This window comes from Parambassis ranga, chromosome 20, assembly GCF_900634625.1.
Source record: "Parambassis ranga chromosome 20, fParRan2.1, whole genome shotgun sequence".
Lineage (NCBI taxonomy): Eukaryota > Metazoa > Chordata > Actinopteri > Ambassidae > Parambassis > Parambassis ranga.
The window spans coordinates 7795429-7811619 of record NC_041040.1 but is presented as its reverse complement, the minus strand read 5'-3'; the positions used below and the strand labels follow the sequence as shown (position 1 = coordinate 7811619).

General features: G+C 40.8%; 2 protein-coding genes across 2 annotated transcripts; one reads left to right on the top strand and one right to left on the bottom strand.

Annotated features, from left to right (window-relative positions):
- Positions 1 to 598: 598 nt before the first annotated feature.
- Positions 599 to 7349, top strand: sh3glb1a (SH3-domain GRB2-like endophilin B1a). Its single transcript, XM_028432761.1, has 9 exons — positions 599 to 820; positions 1287 to 1428; positions 2158 to 2286; positions 2652 to 2785; positions 3335 to 3427; positions 5111 to 5200; positions 5300 to 5400; positions 5780 to 6014; positions 6377 to 7349. The coding sequence occupies exons 1-9, from the start codon at positions 758 to 760 to the stop codon at positions 6482 to 6484; spliced, it is 1095 nt and encodes a 364-aa protein (XP_028288562.1). The 5' UTR covers positions 599 to 757; the 3' UTR covers positions 6485 to 7349.
- A 4303-nt stretch (positions 7350 to 11652) lies between these two features.
- nrros (negative regulator of reactive oxygen species) lies at positions 11653 to 16191 on the bottom strand. The gene is made up of 3 exons (XM_028432718.1): positions 15849 to 16191; positions 14814 to 14922; positions 11653 to 13731 (listed from the first exon to the last, which is right to left on the bottom strand). The coding sequence occupies exons 2-3, from the start codon at positions 14907 to 14909 to the stop codon at positions 11776 to 11778; spliced, it is 2052 nt and encodes a 683-aa protein (XP_028288519.1). The 5' UTR covers positions 14910 to 14922; positions 15849 to 16191; the 3' UTR covers positions 11653 to 11775.

Here is a 16191-nt window from a genome sequence, read left to right as displayed (position 1 = left end):
TGATAGAGATAAGGATGTAAATAAACAGTTAGCAGGAAAAACGTCCACCATGCAAATGTGTGTGTGTGTATAGCTTTAATGTGTCCTGTTTAATTCTGAATAGTCTAATACTGTAAAAGTGGAATGTCTTTTTGTGTTTGTTTTCCATGCAAGTGCAAAAAAAATTTAAACATTCACAAAATATGTTGTCATGTCATATTCATACGTTTTAACTGTCACACGAATTTTCTTTTATTTCCTATATTGTTGTTGCGTAGCATTTAAAAGTTCTCGCCCTTTTTCAATATTTTGGGACGTAAATTCAGATATTTCCGTATCACGTAAACGCACCAAAATACTCATGACGCATGAAGAGAAACGTGCATGTATCCCGTTCCACGAACTTCCGCGTTCGTTGTTTATTTCGATAACAATGTCTTATATTTACAGTAGTCTTTTTCAAATGTATATAATTTATTTTATGTATTTCTGAATATTTGAAATTGTACAGTGTGTCTTGCATCGTGCAGTTATAATTAAATAACACAACTGTTTAACAACAGTTTCCGTGTTTTTATGCGCATGCGTGACGCTGCCACCGCTGTCAGAACAGGGTGGTGGTGGGAACTCTCTTGTCAGAACACCATCTTTGTCTGGATCAACAGCTGGGTGGAACTCTGACAAAAAAAAGTTGCTTCAATGACATTTTCAGTAGGGATGGCAGTTTGAGTTAAACAAGCTAGCTGTTTTGTAAATTGTTTATTTTAAGCGCCGTGTCATGGATTTCAATGTTAAGAGGTTAGCCGCAGACGCCGGTACCTTCCTGAGCCGCGCAGTTCAAGTAAGTTTAACCGTATAGTTCGTGGAAATTGTTGCTAACCAACGTTAGCTGCTAGCTTGGCCACTCAGGTAGCGTTAGCTTGCTTGCTAAACAGCTAACGATGCCGTGGCTGTTACTGTGTAGCATAGTAGACCGTTATCGCTTGGGCGTAACTCCCATATCCCCGGAAGATTGCTGTAGTTTCACTATAAATTGTTTTTAAACACTAGCCGCGATCAGCGTCCAATAGAGCCAGCGCTCTTCTGCTTCAGCATTATCATCAGTCCAGGCCTCAGAAACCATTAGATAGCGGTTAGCGTTTATTTTGTGAGCTCACCTAGCTAGCTAACGTTGGTTTGTTGCCTTCCATTACAGGTGTTTTGCTTGACACCTCACCCGTGTGTTCTCAGCCTTTTTTTGTACCACTCACTTTAACAGTAACTTCTTTTTACACCAAACTAACGTTTCCTAATCGTTTCTTAAACAGTTTACAGAAGAGAAACTTGGTCAGGCTGAAAAGACAGAGTTGGATGCACATTTGGAGAATCTTTTAGTCAGAGCTGAAAACACCAAACAATGGACAGAGAGGATAATGAAGCAGACAGAGGTCCTACTACAGCCCAACCCAAGTAAGAACACACTTTTGATTCTGTTATGACCGGGTTAACAGTAAGTGTTGAATAACACAGCCGCCATGTGTGGCCCACATTAGGCTCCTAAACTTGTTTATATGTTGTTTAATGTATATTTTAAGTTTCCATAGTGAATGATGATATGATTTCCAAATCTGACTGTTTGACAAATCAATTCTACACGATGGGTCAAAATGCTGCAACATGCTGCAGCTCAGTGCTTATTTAGGACATGCATGTGTTTACCAGAGGGGTTACATTAAAAAATGGTGAACATCTCCAGGATGGTGTTTGACATACATCAGGATGTAGGTTGTCTGTGAAGTCTGTAAACTCAGCTGTGCATCCTCCTCAGTTCACACCATGTTGCCATATTGCTGTAGCACAACAAACACAGATAGACCATCTGGTGGTTACAGTCTTGTATAACAGTCTTAGACATGGTAAACTGGATTTGTTCTGCTTTTTCTGTGTTCACGTGAAACATAATAGAGATAAGGGGGACTGTGTTCATGTGACATAGTGGTACGAAACAGATCAAATCAGATAGGACAAGAGAAATTCTTGTTAATTGTTGTTGTTATTAAAGCTTCTATGTATTTGATAAATATGGGTCCGGCTGTTTGGTGCTTACTTGGGCGGACAGGCCTGAGGTCACAGCCTTCATTTAGCTCCCTCACTGTAGTCTTATGACTTTGTAATTGAGTTTGTCGTTCCAATCGACAGATGTCCGACTAGAAGAATTTGTGTATGAGAAACTGGAGAAAAAAGTCCCCACACGAATGAACAATCATGAGTTGCTGGGCCAGTCTATGATTGAGTCAGGAAATGAATTTGGTCCTGGAACTGCATATGGTAAGTAACACACTGAAATGCCAACACACTGACTTTTTTATAGTCCTGTCTGAAAAATCTATAACAGCTAAGGTGATGGTGGGTCTAAACTCAGGTTAGCTGGCAGGCCTATACTCATACACCTTATAGTGATTAGCAGTTTATACAACTAAGCTAGAAGTTAAAACACAAGCTACATGTTTTAGTTATTTAGGGGTTTTGTTCTGGGCCAACTAATGTGTAATGGTTGTTGTTTATGTAGCTTTTAACACCACAGATCTCTGTATCTTCAAGACTGGAGTACACTGGCCATGCTGGACTGTATAGGCCTCCTGAGGATTTTTGTACAAGGACTGAACTTTTGTTTCTGCTCCTGACCATTACAGGAAATGCTCTCATAAAATGTGGCGAGACGGAGAAGCAGATTGGAGGGGCGGAGCGGGAATTCATTCAAAGTGCTGCCATCAACATCCTGACACCTTTCAGAAACTTTCTAGAGGGCGACTTCAAAACCATCCTGGTGAGTCGGCTACACGTCTCGGGACACTTTCACTTTTTGCTGCACTTTGATCTTTTAAACCTGGAACAAAGTCACAGCACTACTGTCTGCGGAGCATCGACCATCTTATCATTTCATAGGCATGATAATCATTGTGTTTTTTATTGCCATGTGTCACAGAAGGTCAGAAATTAGGGCAGAATCAGTTAAGGAATATAATGAAAATAGATTTGAGAAAATTTTTATATGGAAAATCTATTAAACTAAATTTAAACCTACTTACATACTGTTTGTAATCTTCTTATTACCCATCATGCTTTTCCCAGTTAGGGTTGACTGGCCCCTGAACACAAACCTGCTAGGATAATCCAGTGTATTCACCAACACCGTATCATCCTTTAATCACACATTTCCACCTCAAACCTTCAATTACAGGCCTGACGAAAAGTGAACACAAACACAAAACCACTAACCTTCATCTGCTCCACATCTGACATTATGTGGTGCTTGGAGCTAAGGAGCTAAGAGTTGTGTCTCTAAGGGCTGTGTTGTGTTGTGTTGTGTGTCCAGAAAGAGCGGAAGTTACTGCAGGTCAAGCGGCTGGATCTAGATGCAGCCAAAACCAGGCTAAAGAAGGCCAGGATGGCTGATGCTAGAGCTGCAGTGAGTACTCAAAACACACACAAACTCACTCTTTTCAGTCTTTAACAGTAATTTTTACACGTGCTTTTCTAATTCTGATACATGACCAGCTTTTGGGAATTTTTCTGACGTCCTTGGTCAGCTTCCTTTCACAGGAAGAAAAGTTATCAGGGCGTATCCTTCTGTCCGTCTGTCAGAAGTCATACAAGTAATGACTGACAGGCTAAATTGCACAATGTGAGGCTGACCATGTTATCTCCTGTGACTTGCATATGGTCACATGAGCAGCTATGGGAAGTTAAGACTTCCCTTTTTATGGACAGTTCTCTGTGATGTTTGTTTTTGTTAATGCTATCTGCAGTTATGTATTAATGGTATTTAACTCATTACTGTTAAATGGGAATGCATTCATGACTACATAATAGTGGTCCAAACCGTTTTAATGTATGTTAATGTAATGTATGGTGAATTATACTAAGCTATGCTTTTTTAATTGTTGCCATGAAAAAGCAGATTTTGTTCAGTAAACCTGGACTTAAGCTATGTCTGAGAATGATAACTCTGTTAAGTTTTAATGGGTGTGCCAGTAAGGAAATGGAATAAAAATAACTAAGATGCTGTTACTGTAGAACTGCTCGACAGAAACAGTGTAACTACAGTGCGGTGTCCCGACCTGACCTGTGTAAACATGTCATAAGAGAGCAAACATGAGGTTTGACGTGTAGTCTCGCCTCCTGTTTGAATGCTGGTGTTTTGCCACACTGTGATGGTGTTTCACACATCACTGGGAGTCTGAGGTGGTTTACTCTTCACATGGGCTGTGGGATGAGTGAGAATGTTTGTGCCACACTGCTGCCATCCCGCTGCCTTCCTCAGAGTGTGGTTTCAGTCAGAGCACACCGCTTTCTCGCTCTCGACACAAACACAGTGTACGAATGTCTTGTGTTGGCTGTGGCTGTGCAGCAGCTGTAGTTCTAACTACTGTGTCACTGTTTTCAAAACGCAAAGCAGCAGATGTGAGCAAAGGAAGTGACAGAGGTGAGTGGAATGTTGGAGCCATCTTTGACTTTGAACAAATACACACACACACACACACCAAATGCCCCTGGTAGTAGTGTCAACAGCTGCTGTCTATCTTGTTCTCCATCTCCTCCATCACACATACTGTTGTAGCTTTTGGAGAAAGTCGTAGACCTAGCCCTACACAAAGACTGCAAAGTCTTCCCTTCCTCCATAGCTCTGTCTCAGGCTCTAATGTAAGCTGTAGAGTGTGCAGGACAGTGAGCCCATTGTCCACATGTTTATTGGACTTTTTAGCAAGTTTCAACAAGGCAGAAGGTCTCATATTGAATCATTTGGCTCACCACGAGGAAAAGGAAACATTTCCCCTGTGACATGTTGTGTTCAATTGTTGTGTCCTTTCCGCTGTTTTCTTTCTGTGTCTCATCTTATGCATCCATACTGTAAGTTTTCACATCCTTATTTGGTTCCATTAAAGCTGTGTTAAATGCACAGATTCACATGCTGGCATTTAATTTGTGAATGGCCGAACCCTTTCGTTGTTGTTGTTGTTGTAGACACTGTACTACTGATAATATTGCACTATGATGTCATCATGTCAGAGGTGGTTATTATTATATTGGTGTGGATCACATCATTTCTTCATCCTAGACACACAGTGAGGTTATTTTCTCTTATTCTCAGGCAGAGCAGGAGCTGAGGATGACCCAGAGTGAGTTCGACCGGCAGGCAGAGATCACCAGACTCCTGCTAGAAGGCGTCAGCAGCACCCACGTATGTAGCCCATAGCATTTTTAGTGCTTGCTAAATGTTTAAACTTGTTTATAGTTAGCTAAGATACCCATGATGCCATCTGTCGTTACTCTTCACCAGGCACACCACCTACGCTGCTTGAACGACTTTGTGGAGGCCCAGACTACATACTACGCACAGTGTTACCAGTACATGGTGGATCTCCAGAAGCAGCTCGGCAGGTGAAACGGCACTCTATTTTTAAACAGAACCTTCAACTAACAGTTCTGATCTGCCCTTACTATAAGAAACATCTACTCGTTTCAGTTCCTGTCTGTTGTGCTGCTTGTTTCCTTCAGAAATCTATACCTGTGCCACTTTAAGAAGCCTATAAACAAAAGTATTGGACGTTGATCGCCTTGTGATCCAATTATGTTCCTTTCAGTTGAAAAAAGGAAGATGACTAATGCTGACAAAATTTCATTGGCTTACAGAGAAGTCTGCTTCATTTTCTAAAAGTGAGAGAGAACACTAAAATTGCACTGCCGAGTAACGGTGTGTATGGTTTTTACTTGAAGCTGAAACCAGCCCGTCCTTATCGTGCCCTCTGCCTCCCACCAGTTTCCCCTCATCGTTCTCCAACAACAACCAACCATCTGTGTCTGGTGGGGCTAGCATCTCGGTGCCCACCATACCAGTGTCCGCCTCCTTGCCCAGCGTGTCCGCGGGCCACGGCAGCGCAACAGCATCAGGGGGATTCAATGAACTGCGTAGCTCCAACGGCAGCCGCAAAGCCAGAGTCCTTTATGACTATGATGCAGCCAGCAGCAGCGAGCTTTCCCTACTGGCTGATGAGGTGAGCGTGAAGAAGTCTTTGTTCTGCTTTTTTTAAATCACTGTTGAAGATAAAAGTTACATACTGTTACATTTAGAGCCCTTTATTCTAATTTTGTACCAGAGTCATGAAGTTTTCTTGCTATTTTTGTCCTCAGTTCCTTTACAGTAGAACATAAGCCACTCCCTTTCCTGGAAAAGCTCTAAACTGCACATTAGAAGCTTGTGGTTGATGAACAATGACCAGCATGACCTCATTCACTCAACTACATTTGGAAAGATTTTTCCAGTCTGCCAATTCATTTTGTGATCCTAGTCATACAGGCTAATACTTTAAAATTGAATACATTAAATATGAATCATTCATGCTCCCTGTGTTTCCAGGTGATCACAGTCAGCAGCGTCCCGGGCATGGATTCAGACTGGCTGATGGGTGAGCGAGGCAACCAGAAGGGCAAAGTCCCCATCACCTACCTGGAGCTGCTTAACTGAGACCCACAACACCCCCCACCCCCCTCTCTCTCTCCAAGCCGTCTGTAACCAGCTGTGATCTTATATTTATATTGTGTTGCAGGGACAGGCCTCACTTTCTCTTCCATTCGGTTGTTTTAGAATGAGATTTACTTTTAAGGGGAAGGAGGAGTCTCGCTTGTAGCAGACTTGAGCTGGAATGAATAAATGTGAGAGAAGGGAAAGCAAAATGGACCCATTCCCCTCATTTTTTTTAGCAGTACATTTCTAAAAACCTCCTTCCATGCTTTTGTGTTTGTGCCATGCAACCTGATTTATGTGCCAGGACATCTCCCAAACTGTAACTTCTTACAGATTGTTTACAAAATATATGTCGGATGGTAAACTCCTCCTTATGTAGTGATATGGAGGACATGTTCTAAAACATTTTTAAACAAAATTGCACCAAAAAATGCACTTCAGTTTGAAGTGGAGAGTGATGCTGAATATTTTTACATCTTATTTTATCATTGATAATCTTCTGGTGCAGTAGCTGTTATCCTAAATATGAATTATTGTGTGTGTGTGTCAGCTTTACTCACATGGAGCCTTACTGGACAGTGATGCCACGCATTGTTCCGGAGAACTCGCTTATCAGGAAAACTTGCAGTGAATCAGTCTTAAAAAAAAAACTTTTTTTGCAGCTACAACAGCAGTATTGAGACTGTGGATTCAGACTCCTCTTTAAGTATTGAAACTTAATATTTTAAATTTAAGTTATTTTAATTTTCTATATTTCAGCCGAACATTAATCAACAAGAAAACGGCTACACAAATTGTTCAGAAATGTACATTTATTGGTGTTTAATTTGAAAAGACATGTACCTTTTTTTTAAAAAAAAAAAAATAAATTCTCACATCGGTAACATCCCGATGGGCAGCAGTGGCTCAGCGGTATAGCAGGGTCCATTAACTGGAAGGTTGGTGGTTCGATCCCAACTCCTCCCTAAGACATTGTTGTGTGTCCTTGGGCAAGGCACTTTACCTGCACTGCCTCCAGTGTACTCACTGGAGGCAGTGCGCCTTGCTGGTCATTGTATGACACTGCTTGGCAGCAGCCTTAAACAATTTCCCTCTGGGATTATTAAAGTATCTAAAATAAAAAAAAAATAAAATCGCTCTCGTTTCCTCTGAGCTTACATTTCAACTCCACAAAGGAAAAAAAAAATCTAAGTATTTTGTTACATTCTGGGAGATTTAAGTATATTATTACACAGCTGATTTTTTTGTTTTGTGTTTAACTGATATGATGGCAAACAGTTGTAAAATAAATTTACAATATAACGCTTTAAAAAGTCTTTTTAAGATTTTATGCACTCACCTTTCACATTCATGCTAACTGTAGCGGCCACTAGAGGGCAGCAGAGGCTGCGTGCAGAGTAGATGGTAGGTTTGTATGGTCCATCACATGCAGTCTGAACTTTTAGGTGTGTTAACCTGTCACAGCAAGTATATAAGAAATCAATACATTTCTCATGTGTCAAATGACCACAAGGAACTGATATTTAAATAAAAAAAAATTATACTTTGATCCATAACATTAGATAAAAGTTGTCTAAAGCACGTTTAATGTCAGATTTTCATATGTACAAAAACAAGGAAGTGAAAAATGTGTTGCTCCTTATTTATACACAGATTTGCTACAGAAGCCATGTGATAAATAACTGAGCAGCCTCTGTGTTAAATTTATACTGATTTCATTGCTTTTTTCTGAATATGAATTCAAGTAGTGTTTCTGTAGCTTCCCCCTGCTGTATTTGTGTTATTTTTGGGCTCTCTCTTGCCTGACACATTCCCCAGTGACTTCCACATCTCCCCTTAGACCCTAATGCTGCCATGCACACAGATGTGGACCAGAAACTAGAAAACTCTGACCCAGATTGATAACAATTTCTTAGTTACAGCCTTCTGGACAAACACAGTCAGTCACTTCAGTTGACTCCTCTCTGATGTCTTCATGAAAGGAGCCTACACAGAAATATTACTCTTCTTGGCTAAAGAATAGGTCCAGTGCAAAGGGCCCCACTCTTGCCTGTCATAAGAGCAGGAAGGGTTAAGAGGAAGTGGAGTTTTGCAAACAGCCTGTTGACTAAGAAGCTGCCCGTACATCACATTACTGGGACAATTTTTCATTGTCCACACGCGCCTGTCATGAAAATTCAGACATTGCCAGATTACCTTTGACCCTAATGTTTGTGAAATAACCATTTTTATAAGAGTGATGAGGGAGAAATGCCAAAAAACTCTGAAGCAGGAATTAATATTTTCATGTGTGTTAGTGAAATGCTACACTAACGCACATGAAAACACTTTGAGCCTGATAGGACGACAGCAGTGACTTATTCAGTGCTCTGGTTCTCCAAACGTCTTGACACCTTTTTTTATCTTCTTATTTTTATCTTTAATGCATTTCTCGCTACAAAAATAACACCACATACATGTTTTTTACATAGATGATCAGATGTGTGATTGCATGCCTGAAAAAAAGCACTTCCTCTTTTATCAGTGCTCATTTTTTTCATATGTTGAGCAGAAAACACTTTTTTGACACCTGCATTTCAGTGATCTTGTTGTTGTCTGTTCTTCAGCCCTGCGCACAATAAAAAGAACAGCTTTCATGTCAAGATTTACAAAAAAACTATATTCTTGACGCATCTGCATACAATTACACATTCTTTGATCACAAAGGCAAAAAGTGCCAAACAGTTTTTATCAGGACGGCCAAAAACAGGAAAAAACAGAGTGACGGAATGGGCTGAGATGAAGTGGTTTTTGCTCTTATCTGATCGATAAAGACGCTGAAACTCAAACTGTGAAGGTGTTAGTTTGTCAAATATTCCCAGGCTATTTCTCACTCATATTGCATTGCGTTGGTTGATGTCATGAGGTTGATATTTAGAGCAACTGTTGAATAAACTGCAAGGTGATTGTGTGCAAACATTGATCTCATCATTAGGAATATGGTGCCACGTCAGACTGAAACTAGTAAATTCCAGTAGACCACTGTGTTGAAATGTAAAAATTACCAGCAGAAATAAACACGTTTCACGTCAATGGTTATCATTTCACATCATCATGTGACACATTTTAATGGGGTTATAAAGCATTTTATTTAATGTATATATAGGTATATATACATATGTGTATATATATATATATATATTCCCTTCTCACACCTTCCTAGGTGGTGTGTCTTCCTCAATCTTGGGTCCTGGGAGTTTGAGGGTTCTTCGCAGTATCTTAGCTGTTCCTAGCTCTGCGCTCTTCTGGACTGAGTTCTGACATTGTTCCTGGGATCTGTTGGAGCCACTCTCCGAGTTTAGGGGTCACAGCCCAGAGGGTTCCAATTACCACGGGGACCACTGTTACCTTCATATATATATATATATATACCTATATATAGCCTTAGCCCACTAACACATGCAAAATCAACAAATCATAGCATGCTAACATTATATTTATCATTATATAACTGCACATGAATTATACTTCATGCACTGACTGGCCTTGCTGCTTGCCTGGGCCTGGTAGCATTTATCTGCCTTTTGTATTTTTCTTTGGTTTCCTGTGTAAGCCTGTTTATGAGTGGTTATAAAAAAACATGTACAAAAACATGTAGAAGATGCTATTTTGCACCTGTTTGCTGCTATTTGGGACAAATTTACATGCATGTGTTTATATATCGTTCACATGACCCCTTTTCTAAAAGTTAAAGTGTTCGACCATGTGCCCCCCACGCTTTCTCGAGATTGTATCTCCGATTTACCACCGGTGTCAGAATGCAAGTCAAATGAATCTCATTCGACCACTCCAAGTCAGTTTTCACTTCTCCATTTACATTTGCTATGAGAAACTTTTACCACTACTTGAAAGAAAACGCACAACATTTTCACACCATGCCACATTTGCTTACCTTTGTGGTGTATGTTTGGTAACTTACCTTGAGAATATGTACCCGACTATATAACCACAGCCAGGCCTCTCTGCAAACAAAAATCAACTGCATGTATGTATGTGTCATCATGCATGCTGCTAACATGACTTTCAGTATCCATGCATTGGCAGCCATTTCTTCTTTCATTTTTAGCCGACTTTATAACGCTGTTTTTCATACAGCTGAGTAATCAAATGAGATTCCTCTTGGTTAACACTCTGAGCAGAGGCCAAACGTCTTCCTCAAATGATGATTTTTGTTTCTTTTTTTTTTTTCTGGCTGCAAGTTCCTTTATAAGTGTCACCTCAAGCAATTTTGTCAGGCCACTGTCAGCATTATCTTTAAATCAGATACGTAGATATTTTTACTTTACATCAGCTCCTGCTAATTTCCTGATAGAAACTGAAAACCCCAGTTTGCACAGACCTACACAGCTTTCAGGACACACCAAACCCACAATCCAGCATGACTCATTGTTCATACTTCAGCCAATATTTATACATTAGAATGATCTCCTCCGTCCGGCTGGGGGAAATTCTGTACATGACACATTTGTACTGTAAAAAACAAATTATGTGAAAAATAATGTCATTCTGAGGCTTTGACAAGGCTTTACTCTGGTTTCTCTTTTTTGTTCCAACCACCATGACCCTGAGCATCACCACAGCGGTATTTTGGTTACTCTCTGGTTAGGTCTTCAGCACTGTGTGCAGCTACATGCTGATATGCAAGCTTTCCCACTCCCGGAGCGACAACATGCAAAGAGAGATGCACAATCAGTCCCCTCTTTGTTACATGAGCTTAATATTTGAGTAGATTTATCATGCCATAAATGATGTCATTAGTGGAATAGATAGATAGAACCAGATTTAACACAGGGGGTCCAAACCAAACTACAACCTGTTGAAGGAATTTTATCTGAATGATGCATCTTAGTGGCAGTGGTGGGAAGGAAACCTCAAACCCCTCCTCTCTCAGATACAGAACTGGGCAGTTGCTGCACATCTTAGCAAAACAGGAAATTTCAAGTTTCCTCTGCTGCTTATAGCAACAGCTTGCATCACACTACTTCTGCATATCTTCAACACACACACACGCACACACACACATACACCCACACAACACTCACACCCTCAGTCCCACAAAAATGTAGCCACATTTTTACATCAGGGTGTCAGGATTTGGGCCTGGGTTTGAACCACACTTCACTAAACAGTACCAAAAAAAGTCACTTTAATTACATACTTCCTCTCTGTAGACACATCAATGTTATTATTGCCAGCATACATTCAGGTTCACGTCTTGATAATGTACAAAATATAGCCATGTATATAAAGTATCAGTAATAAGATTTTTTTAGAGACTTCTTTTTGATGGATTTCTTTAGCATTTGGGGCTTAAACGTGAGGAGAAAAATAATAGCAGTTCCCACAATAAACAGACAGAGAGGTACGAACAGTAGAATGTACCACAGGATAGATTCGCCTTGTTCCTCCATGCACAAAACGTCCTGGAAATGTTTCACTCTGTGTCTGCCTAGGAACACGTCCTGACATTCAATATCTGATTGTCCAACCATATAAATGGTCTTTGTACTTTCAAATGTCCTGAACCACTCTATTTCACAGCAGTTGAACGGATTCCCTGTGAGGAAAATAGTTTGAAGTTTTGCAGCTAATGCATCGGCTTGACTTAAAGGGATGGTGGACAGGCTGTTGTCCCTTAAATCGAGTACCTTCAGGTCAATGTTTAGAAGTGAAGGGGGCAGATGGGCAAGAGAGTTCCTTGAAATGTTTAAAAACCGAAGACTTTGGAAGTGGGAGAAGTCAAGGTCTCGTACACGAGTGTTTCCTAAACCTAGGTGCTGTAATGTCGTGCTAAGTCTTTGTAATGTTTCTTGGAGAATCAGTCCAGGGTTGTCGTTCAGCTCCAAGTGCGTTAGAGACAACCCCATGAATGCAGAGGTTGGAAGTCTTTTAAGGCTGCACCCCTTAAGGTAAAGCTGCCTTAAGGATGCAATGTTTCTCCAGTCCACACAGGTTGACTCGTTGTGTGCGCTGATCTCTGTTTCCTCTGGAAGACAAATGTCAATACTGTTGTAGCTAAGATCTACTGACCGAATGTTTGGCAGGGAGGAAAATAATCCCACAGGTACCTGGTTGAGATCATTCAAGCTCAGGTTAAGGTATGTCAAATTGCTAAGAGTGGTGAGTGTAGCTTCATCTGCTAAAAACTGGCTCAGTCTGTTGTTGCTAATGTCCAGCTCGTACAAGCTGCCCGAGAACTGCTCAGACGTTAGATTTAAGGTTTGTAGGCAGTTTGTGCACATTCGAAGTCTGGACAGGACCGGCATTTTCTGGATGAATCCGTGAGGGAAACCCTTAACCTGGTTTCCTCTCAGATCTAAAGTCTCCAGAGAAGAGATGTCACCGTGATAGCTGTCATCCCAAAGCTGAGCAGTCACATTCTTCCAGTACTTCTTCATATTGTAGAACTCCACTGTTGTTGAGTTTGGGTATGTGGCGTTTTCTGCCAAGTGTTCGTAGAATCTAAGAGTATTGTGTGACAGATAAAGGTTCGTTAGGTGACTGTGGCTTGGCAGGAAAGGAAAGAAGAGGAGCCTGTTCTCCGACAGGTCGAGCGTCTCGAGCTGGAAGGTGTCATTGAGGTCTTGCCTGGAGATGAACCACTCGATCAGGTTGTGGCTGACATTGAGGACCTCCAGCTGGGTCATGTGGAAGTCCGTCAGGCAGGGCAGATAGTTGTAGGCCAAGTTCAGCCGTTTGAGTTTGGAGTTGCTGTCGAAGGCGCTGTCTATCTCAAACATGATGTTTCTTTGCAGATCAAGTTCTTTGAGGTGGTGGAGATCCCTGAACGAGGTCTCGTCCAGTCTCCGCAAGAGATTTCCAGAAAGATTGAGGTACTCTAGTGATGTCAGGTTTTCAAGAAGTGTGGCGATCATTTCATCATCAAGTTTATTCTCAGAAAGATCTAAAACTCTGAGAGCAGGAAGCTTTTTTAATGCAAGGCTGGTTTCTTGGTAGCCAATATTAAGATTATTATTTGCTAAATTCAGGCTTTCTAATAATGTTAAGCCTTGAAAAGTGTTTGATTCCAGTCTCTCCAAAATATTGCAAGCTAAACTGAGGGTGTTTAGTGAGGGGTAATGAAGAAGAGACGAGTCCTGTAGTGTTTGAATCTGATTGTAGTTGAGCTGAAGTTCCTCCATGTTGTCTGGCAGTCCCACAGGTACAGATGAGAGCTTGCCATTGTTGCAGTGAGCCGTTCTTTGTTTCTGCAAAGAAAACGACAGGACACGGTTTTAAAAACACAAACGTACAGTTTTACAGGGCTGTGATAGTGCCACCACCATGTTTCACAGACACAGGCCTCACTGTTTCCTCTTGCCACACTCAACGCTTCTCATTTTAACCAAACAAGTCTGTTCTGGTCACATCCATCTGTTTCTGGGGCCTCTGGAGAGCTCTTATAGTTGTTCCGTGTTCTCCTGAATCTTAATATTGGGCAATGTGAGAGGCCCTTAGCTGTATTACCCTTTGTGACCTCATGGACTATTACAAGTGTGTCATGCTTTGTTGGTCGACCACTTCCTGGGAGGGTAACAGTGATCTGGAATTTTCTCCATACGCAATCTGTGTTTTATGCAGAGCTCCAATGTTGCTATAGAGACAATAAAATGTGTGTTGCAGCCATGTTTTACCACACTGACCGCTGATGTACTGCATTCAATCAGTCACATAATCCACAAGACAATTATATATCAGCATGACACATATAGTGCTTCTTAGTGGAAATCTTCATTCATCAACTTCCCAAGTCAATAGTTCATGAGAAATAATGTTGCATTTGGATTACAGGTGGGAAGGTGTGAGCATTTATGTAGGTCTGCTTCTGATGGCATTTGGCTGTGTTGTATTTAGGTTTACAGAGAAGTCTGTGGGCTTGTTGACCACACTATCTTTATCCAATATGTCAACACCTTCATGCAATAATGGCAAATTTCCATTACCACTGCAGTTTAATTTACATGGAAAGAAACACTTATTTTAACAATTTGTAACAGTGCTTTAATTTATTTTTATTTTCCTGGTGCCAGTTTTTACTTAAATTGTTGGAGTTCGGACGACAGTGTAGGTTTCCTTACTTTTTTCTTTTTCAGTGGCACCACAGGTGTAAGTAAGTCACTAATACTTTGATGATGATACCATCTTTTACAGTATGTCTTGATCACAGTGCATCACAAACAAATCATCATTTCATATTTATGGGTCATCTGATATGTCAGCAGTTTCGTAAGGCTAAAAACCCCACGTGCGTCCATTGTTCCTGAGACTACGGGTTAGGGTCACGTCTTACCAGCTGGCATGGGCTGTGCTGCGGATGACATGAGACCGGGGTGAGGATTCTCCACATGCAGCAGAACAGGATGGGAGTGAGGCCGTGGATTGGCATTTTATCATCCTCACTGTGGAGGAAATCATAGAAGAAGACAGGGATGATATGTTTTTGCATTTTTTTAATCATTATATATAGCACTTCTGTTTCTGACTATTTAAAGTGGCAAGTGAGCACCATTTCTCTTCTTGGATATGAAATAATATGAATAAAAATAAAATCAAAACATTTTATTTCAGGAGATTCAAAGACAGACTTGATTTACATGAAGTCAGACAAAAGGTTAAAACACTTACGGCAGGATTTAAAGGTATAGCGAGAGTTTGTGTTATATCTGTATATGGAATTGTGGAAAAATCAGTTTATCCACTGTATAAACTGACTATAAAACAAGGAAGGAGAGACAGCAGGGAGACAGCTGATATGTTTGTTCTCCGCTGTGATAGCCGGAGATAGACTTCCATCAAAATACAGCAGAATGTACACCATCTGAGACCATGTCCACACCATGTGTTATCTGTTCGTTTCAAGTTGTTTTGTCTGATTTTAGACCTTTTTTGGTGGATCCTGTTGTGTTTAGTGCTATTGCATTTTATGCTGTATATGGAGGCTTTGCATTCTATTTTCAACATGTGTATTTAAACTGAAAAATGCTGAATATTATTAATATATTTGAATTTTTTCATTATTTAGCTTGCACTACACACTCTCTGCACAAACTCTACACAATGCAAAAACACTTTGTTACTGTTCGAACAGTCAGGTTTGTTGAAGATGAATATATGCATTGTATATCAGGTCATTGCACATATGTGCACCATATGGTAACATGTAACAACAAATATATAAATACCATGAAATACCTTGGTTATCCTACACAGCAGCATGTTCAAAATCAACTAAACACATTTAGCCGTCTTACATCAGAATGGACAGTTTGCTTCTTCTAGTAGTGCTGGCTGATGTGCTAGATTAGTGCTCAATGCATCTACTTACACTGGTGGTTAGGTGTGGATTTCCCAAGCCACTAACGGTTGATCCCCTGACCATATCGCTGGTTGACTCGCTGTTGCAGAGCGTGTGTTCTCATGTGTGTGAAGTTCAGCTGCGTTCCTCTGCGCTGACTGAAGCGCTGATGCCTCTTTTTTACTATTCACGGAAGCAGGCAAGCAACGGAAACCAAGTCACATGGACAAGCTGCAATCAGACAGAGGTTCTCAAGCCCAGGGCCACAGGAAGGCGAGCGCAGGCTCAACAGCTCTACACCAACACAGTGTGCCTTTTTTTTTCTTTTTTTCTTCACACAGAGTAGTGTTGCTGTACAACTAACTAAGTCTGG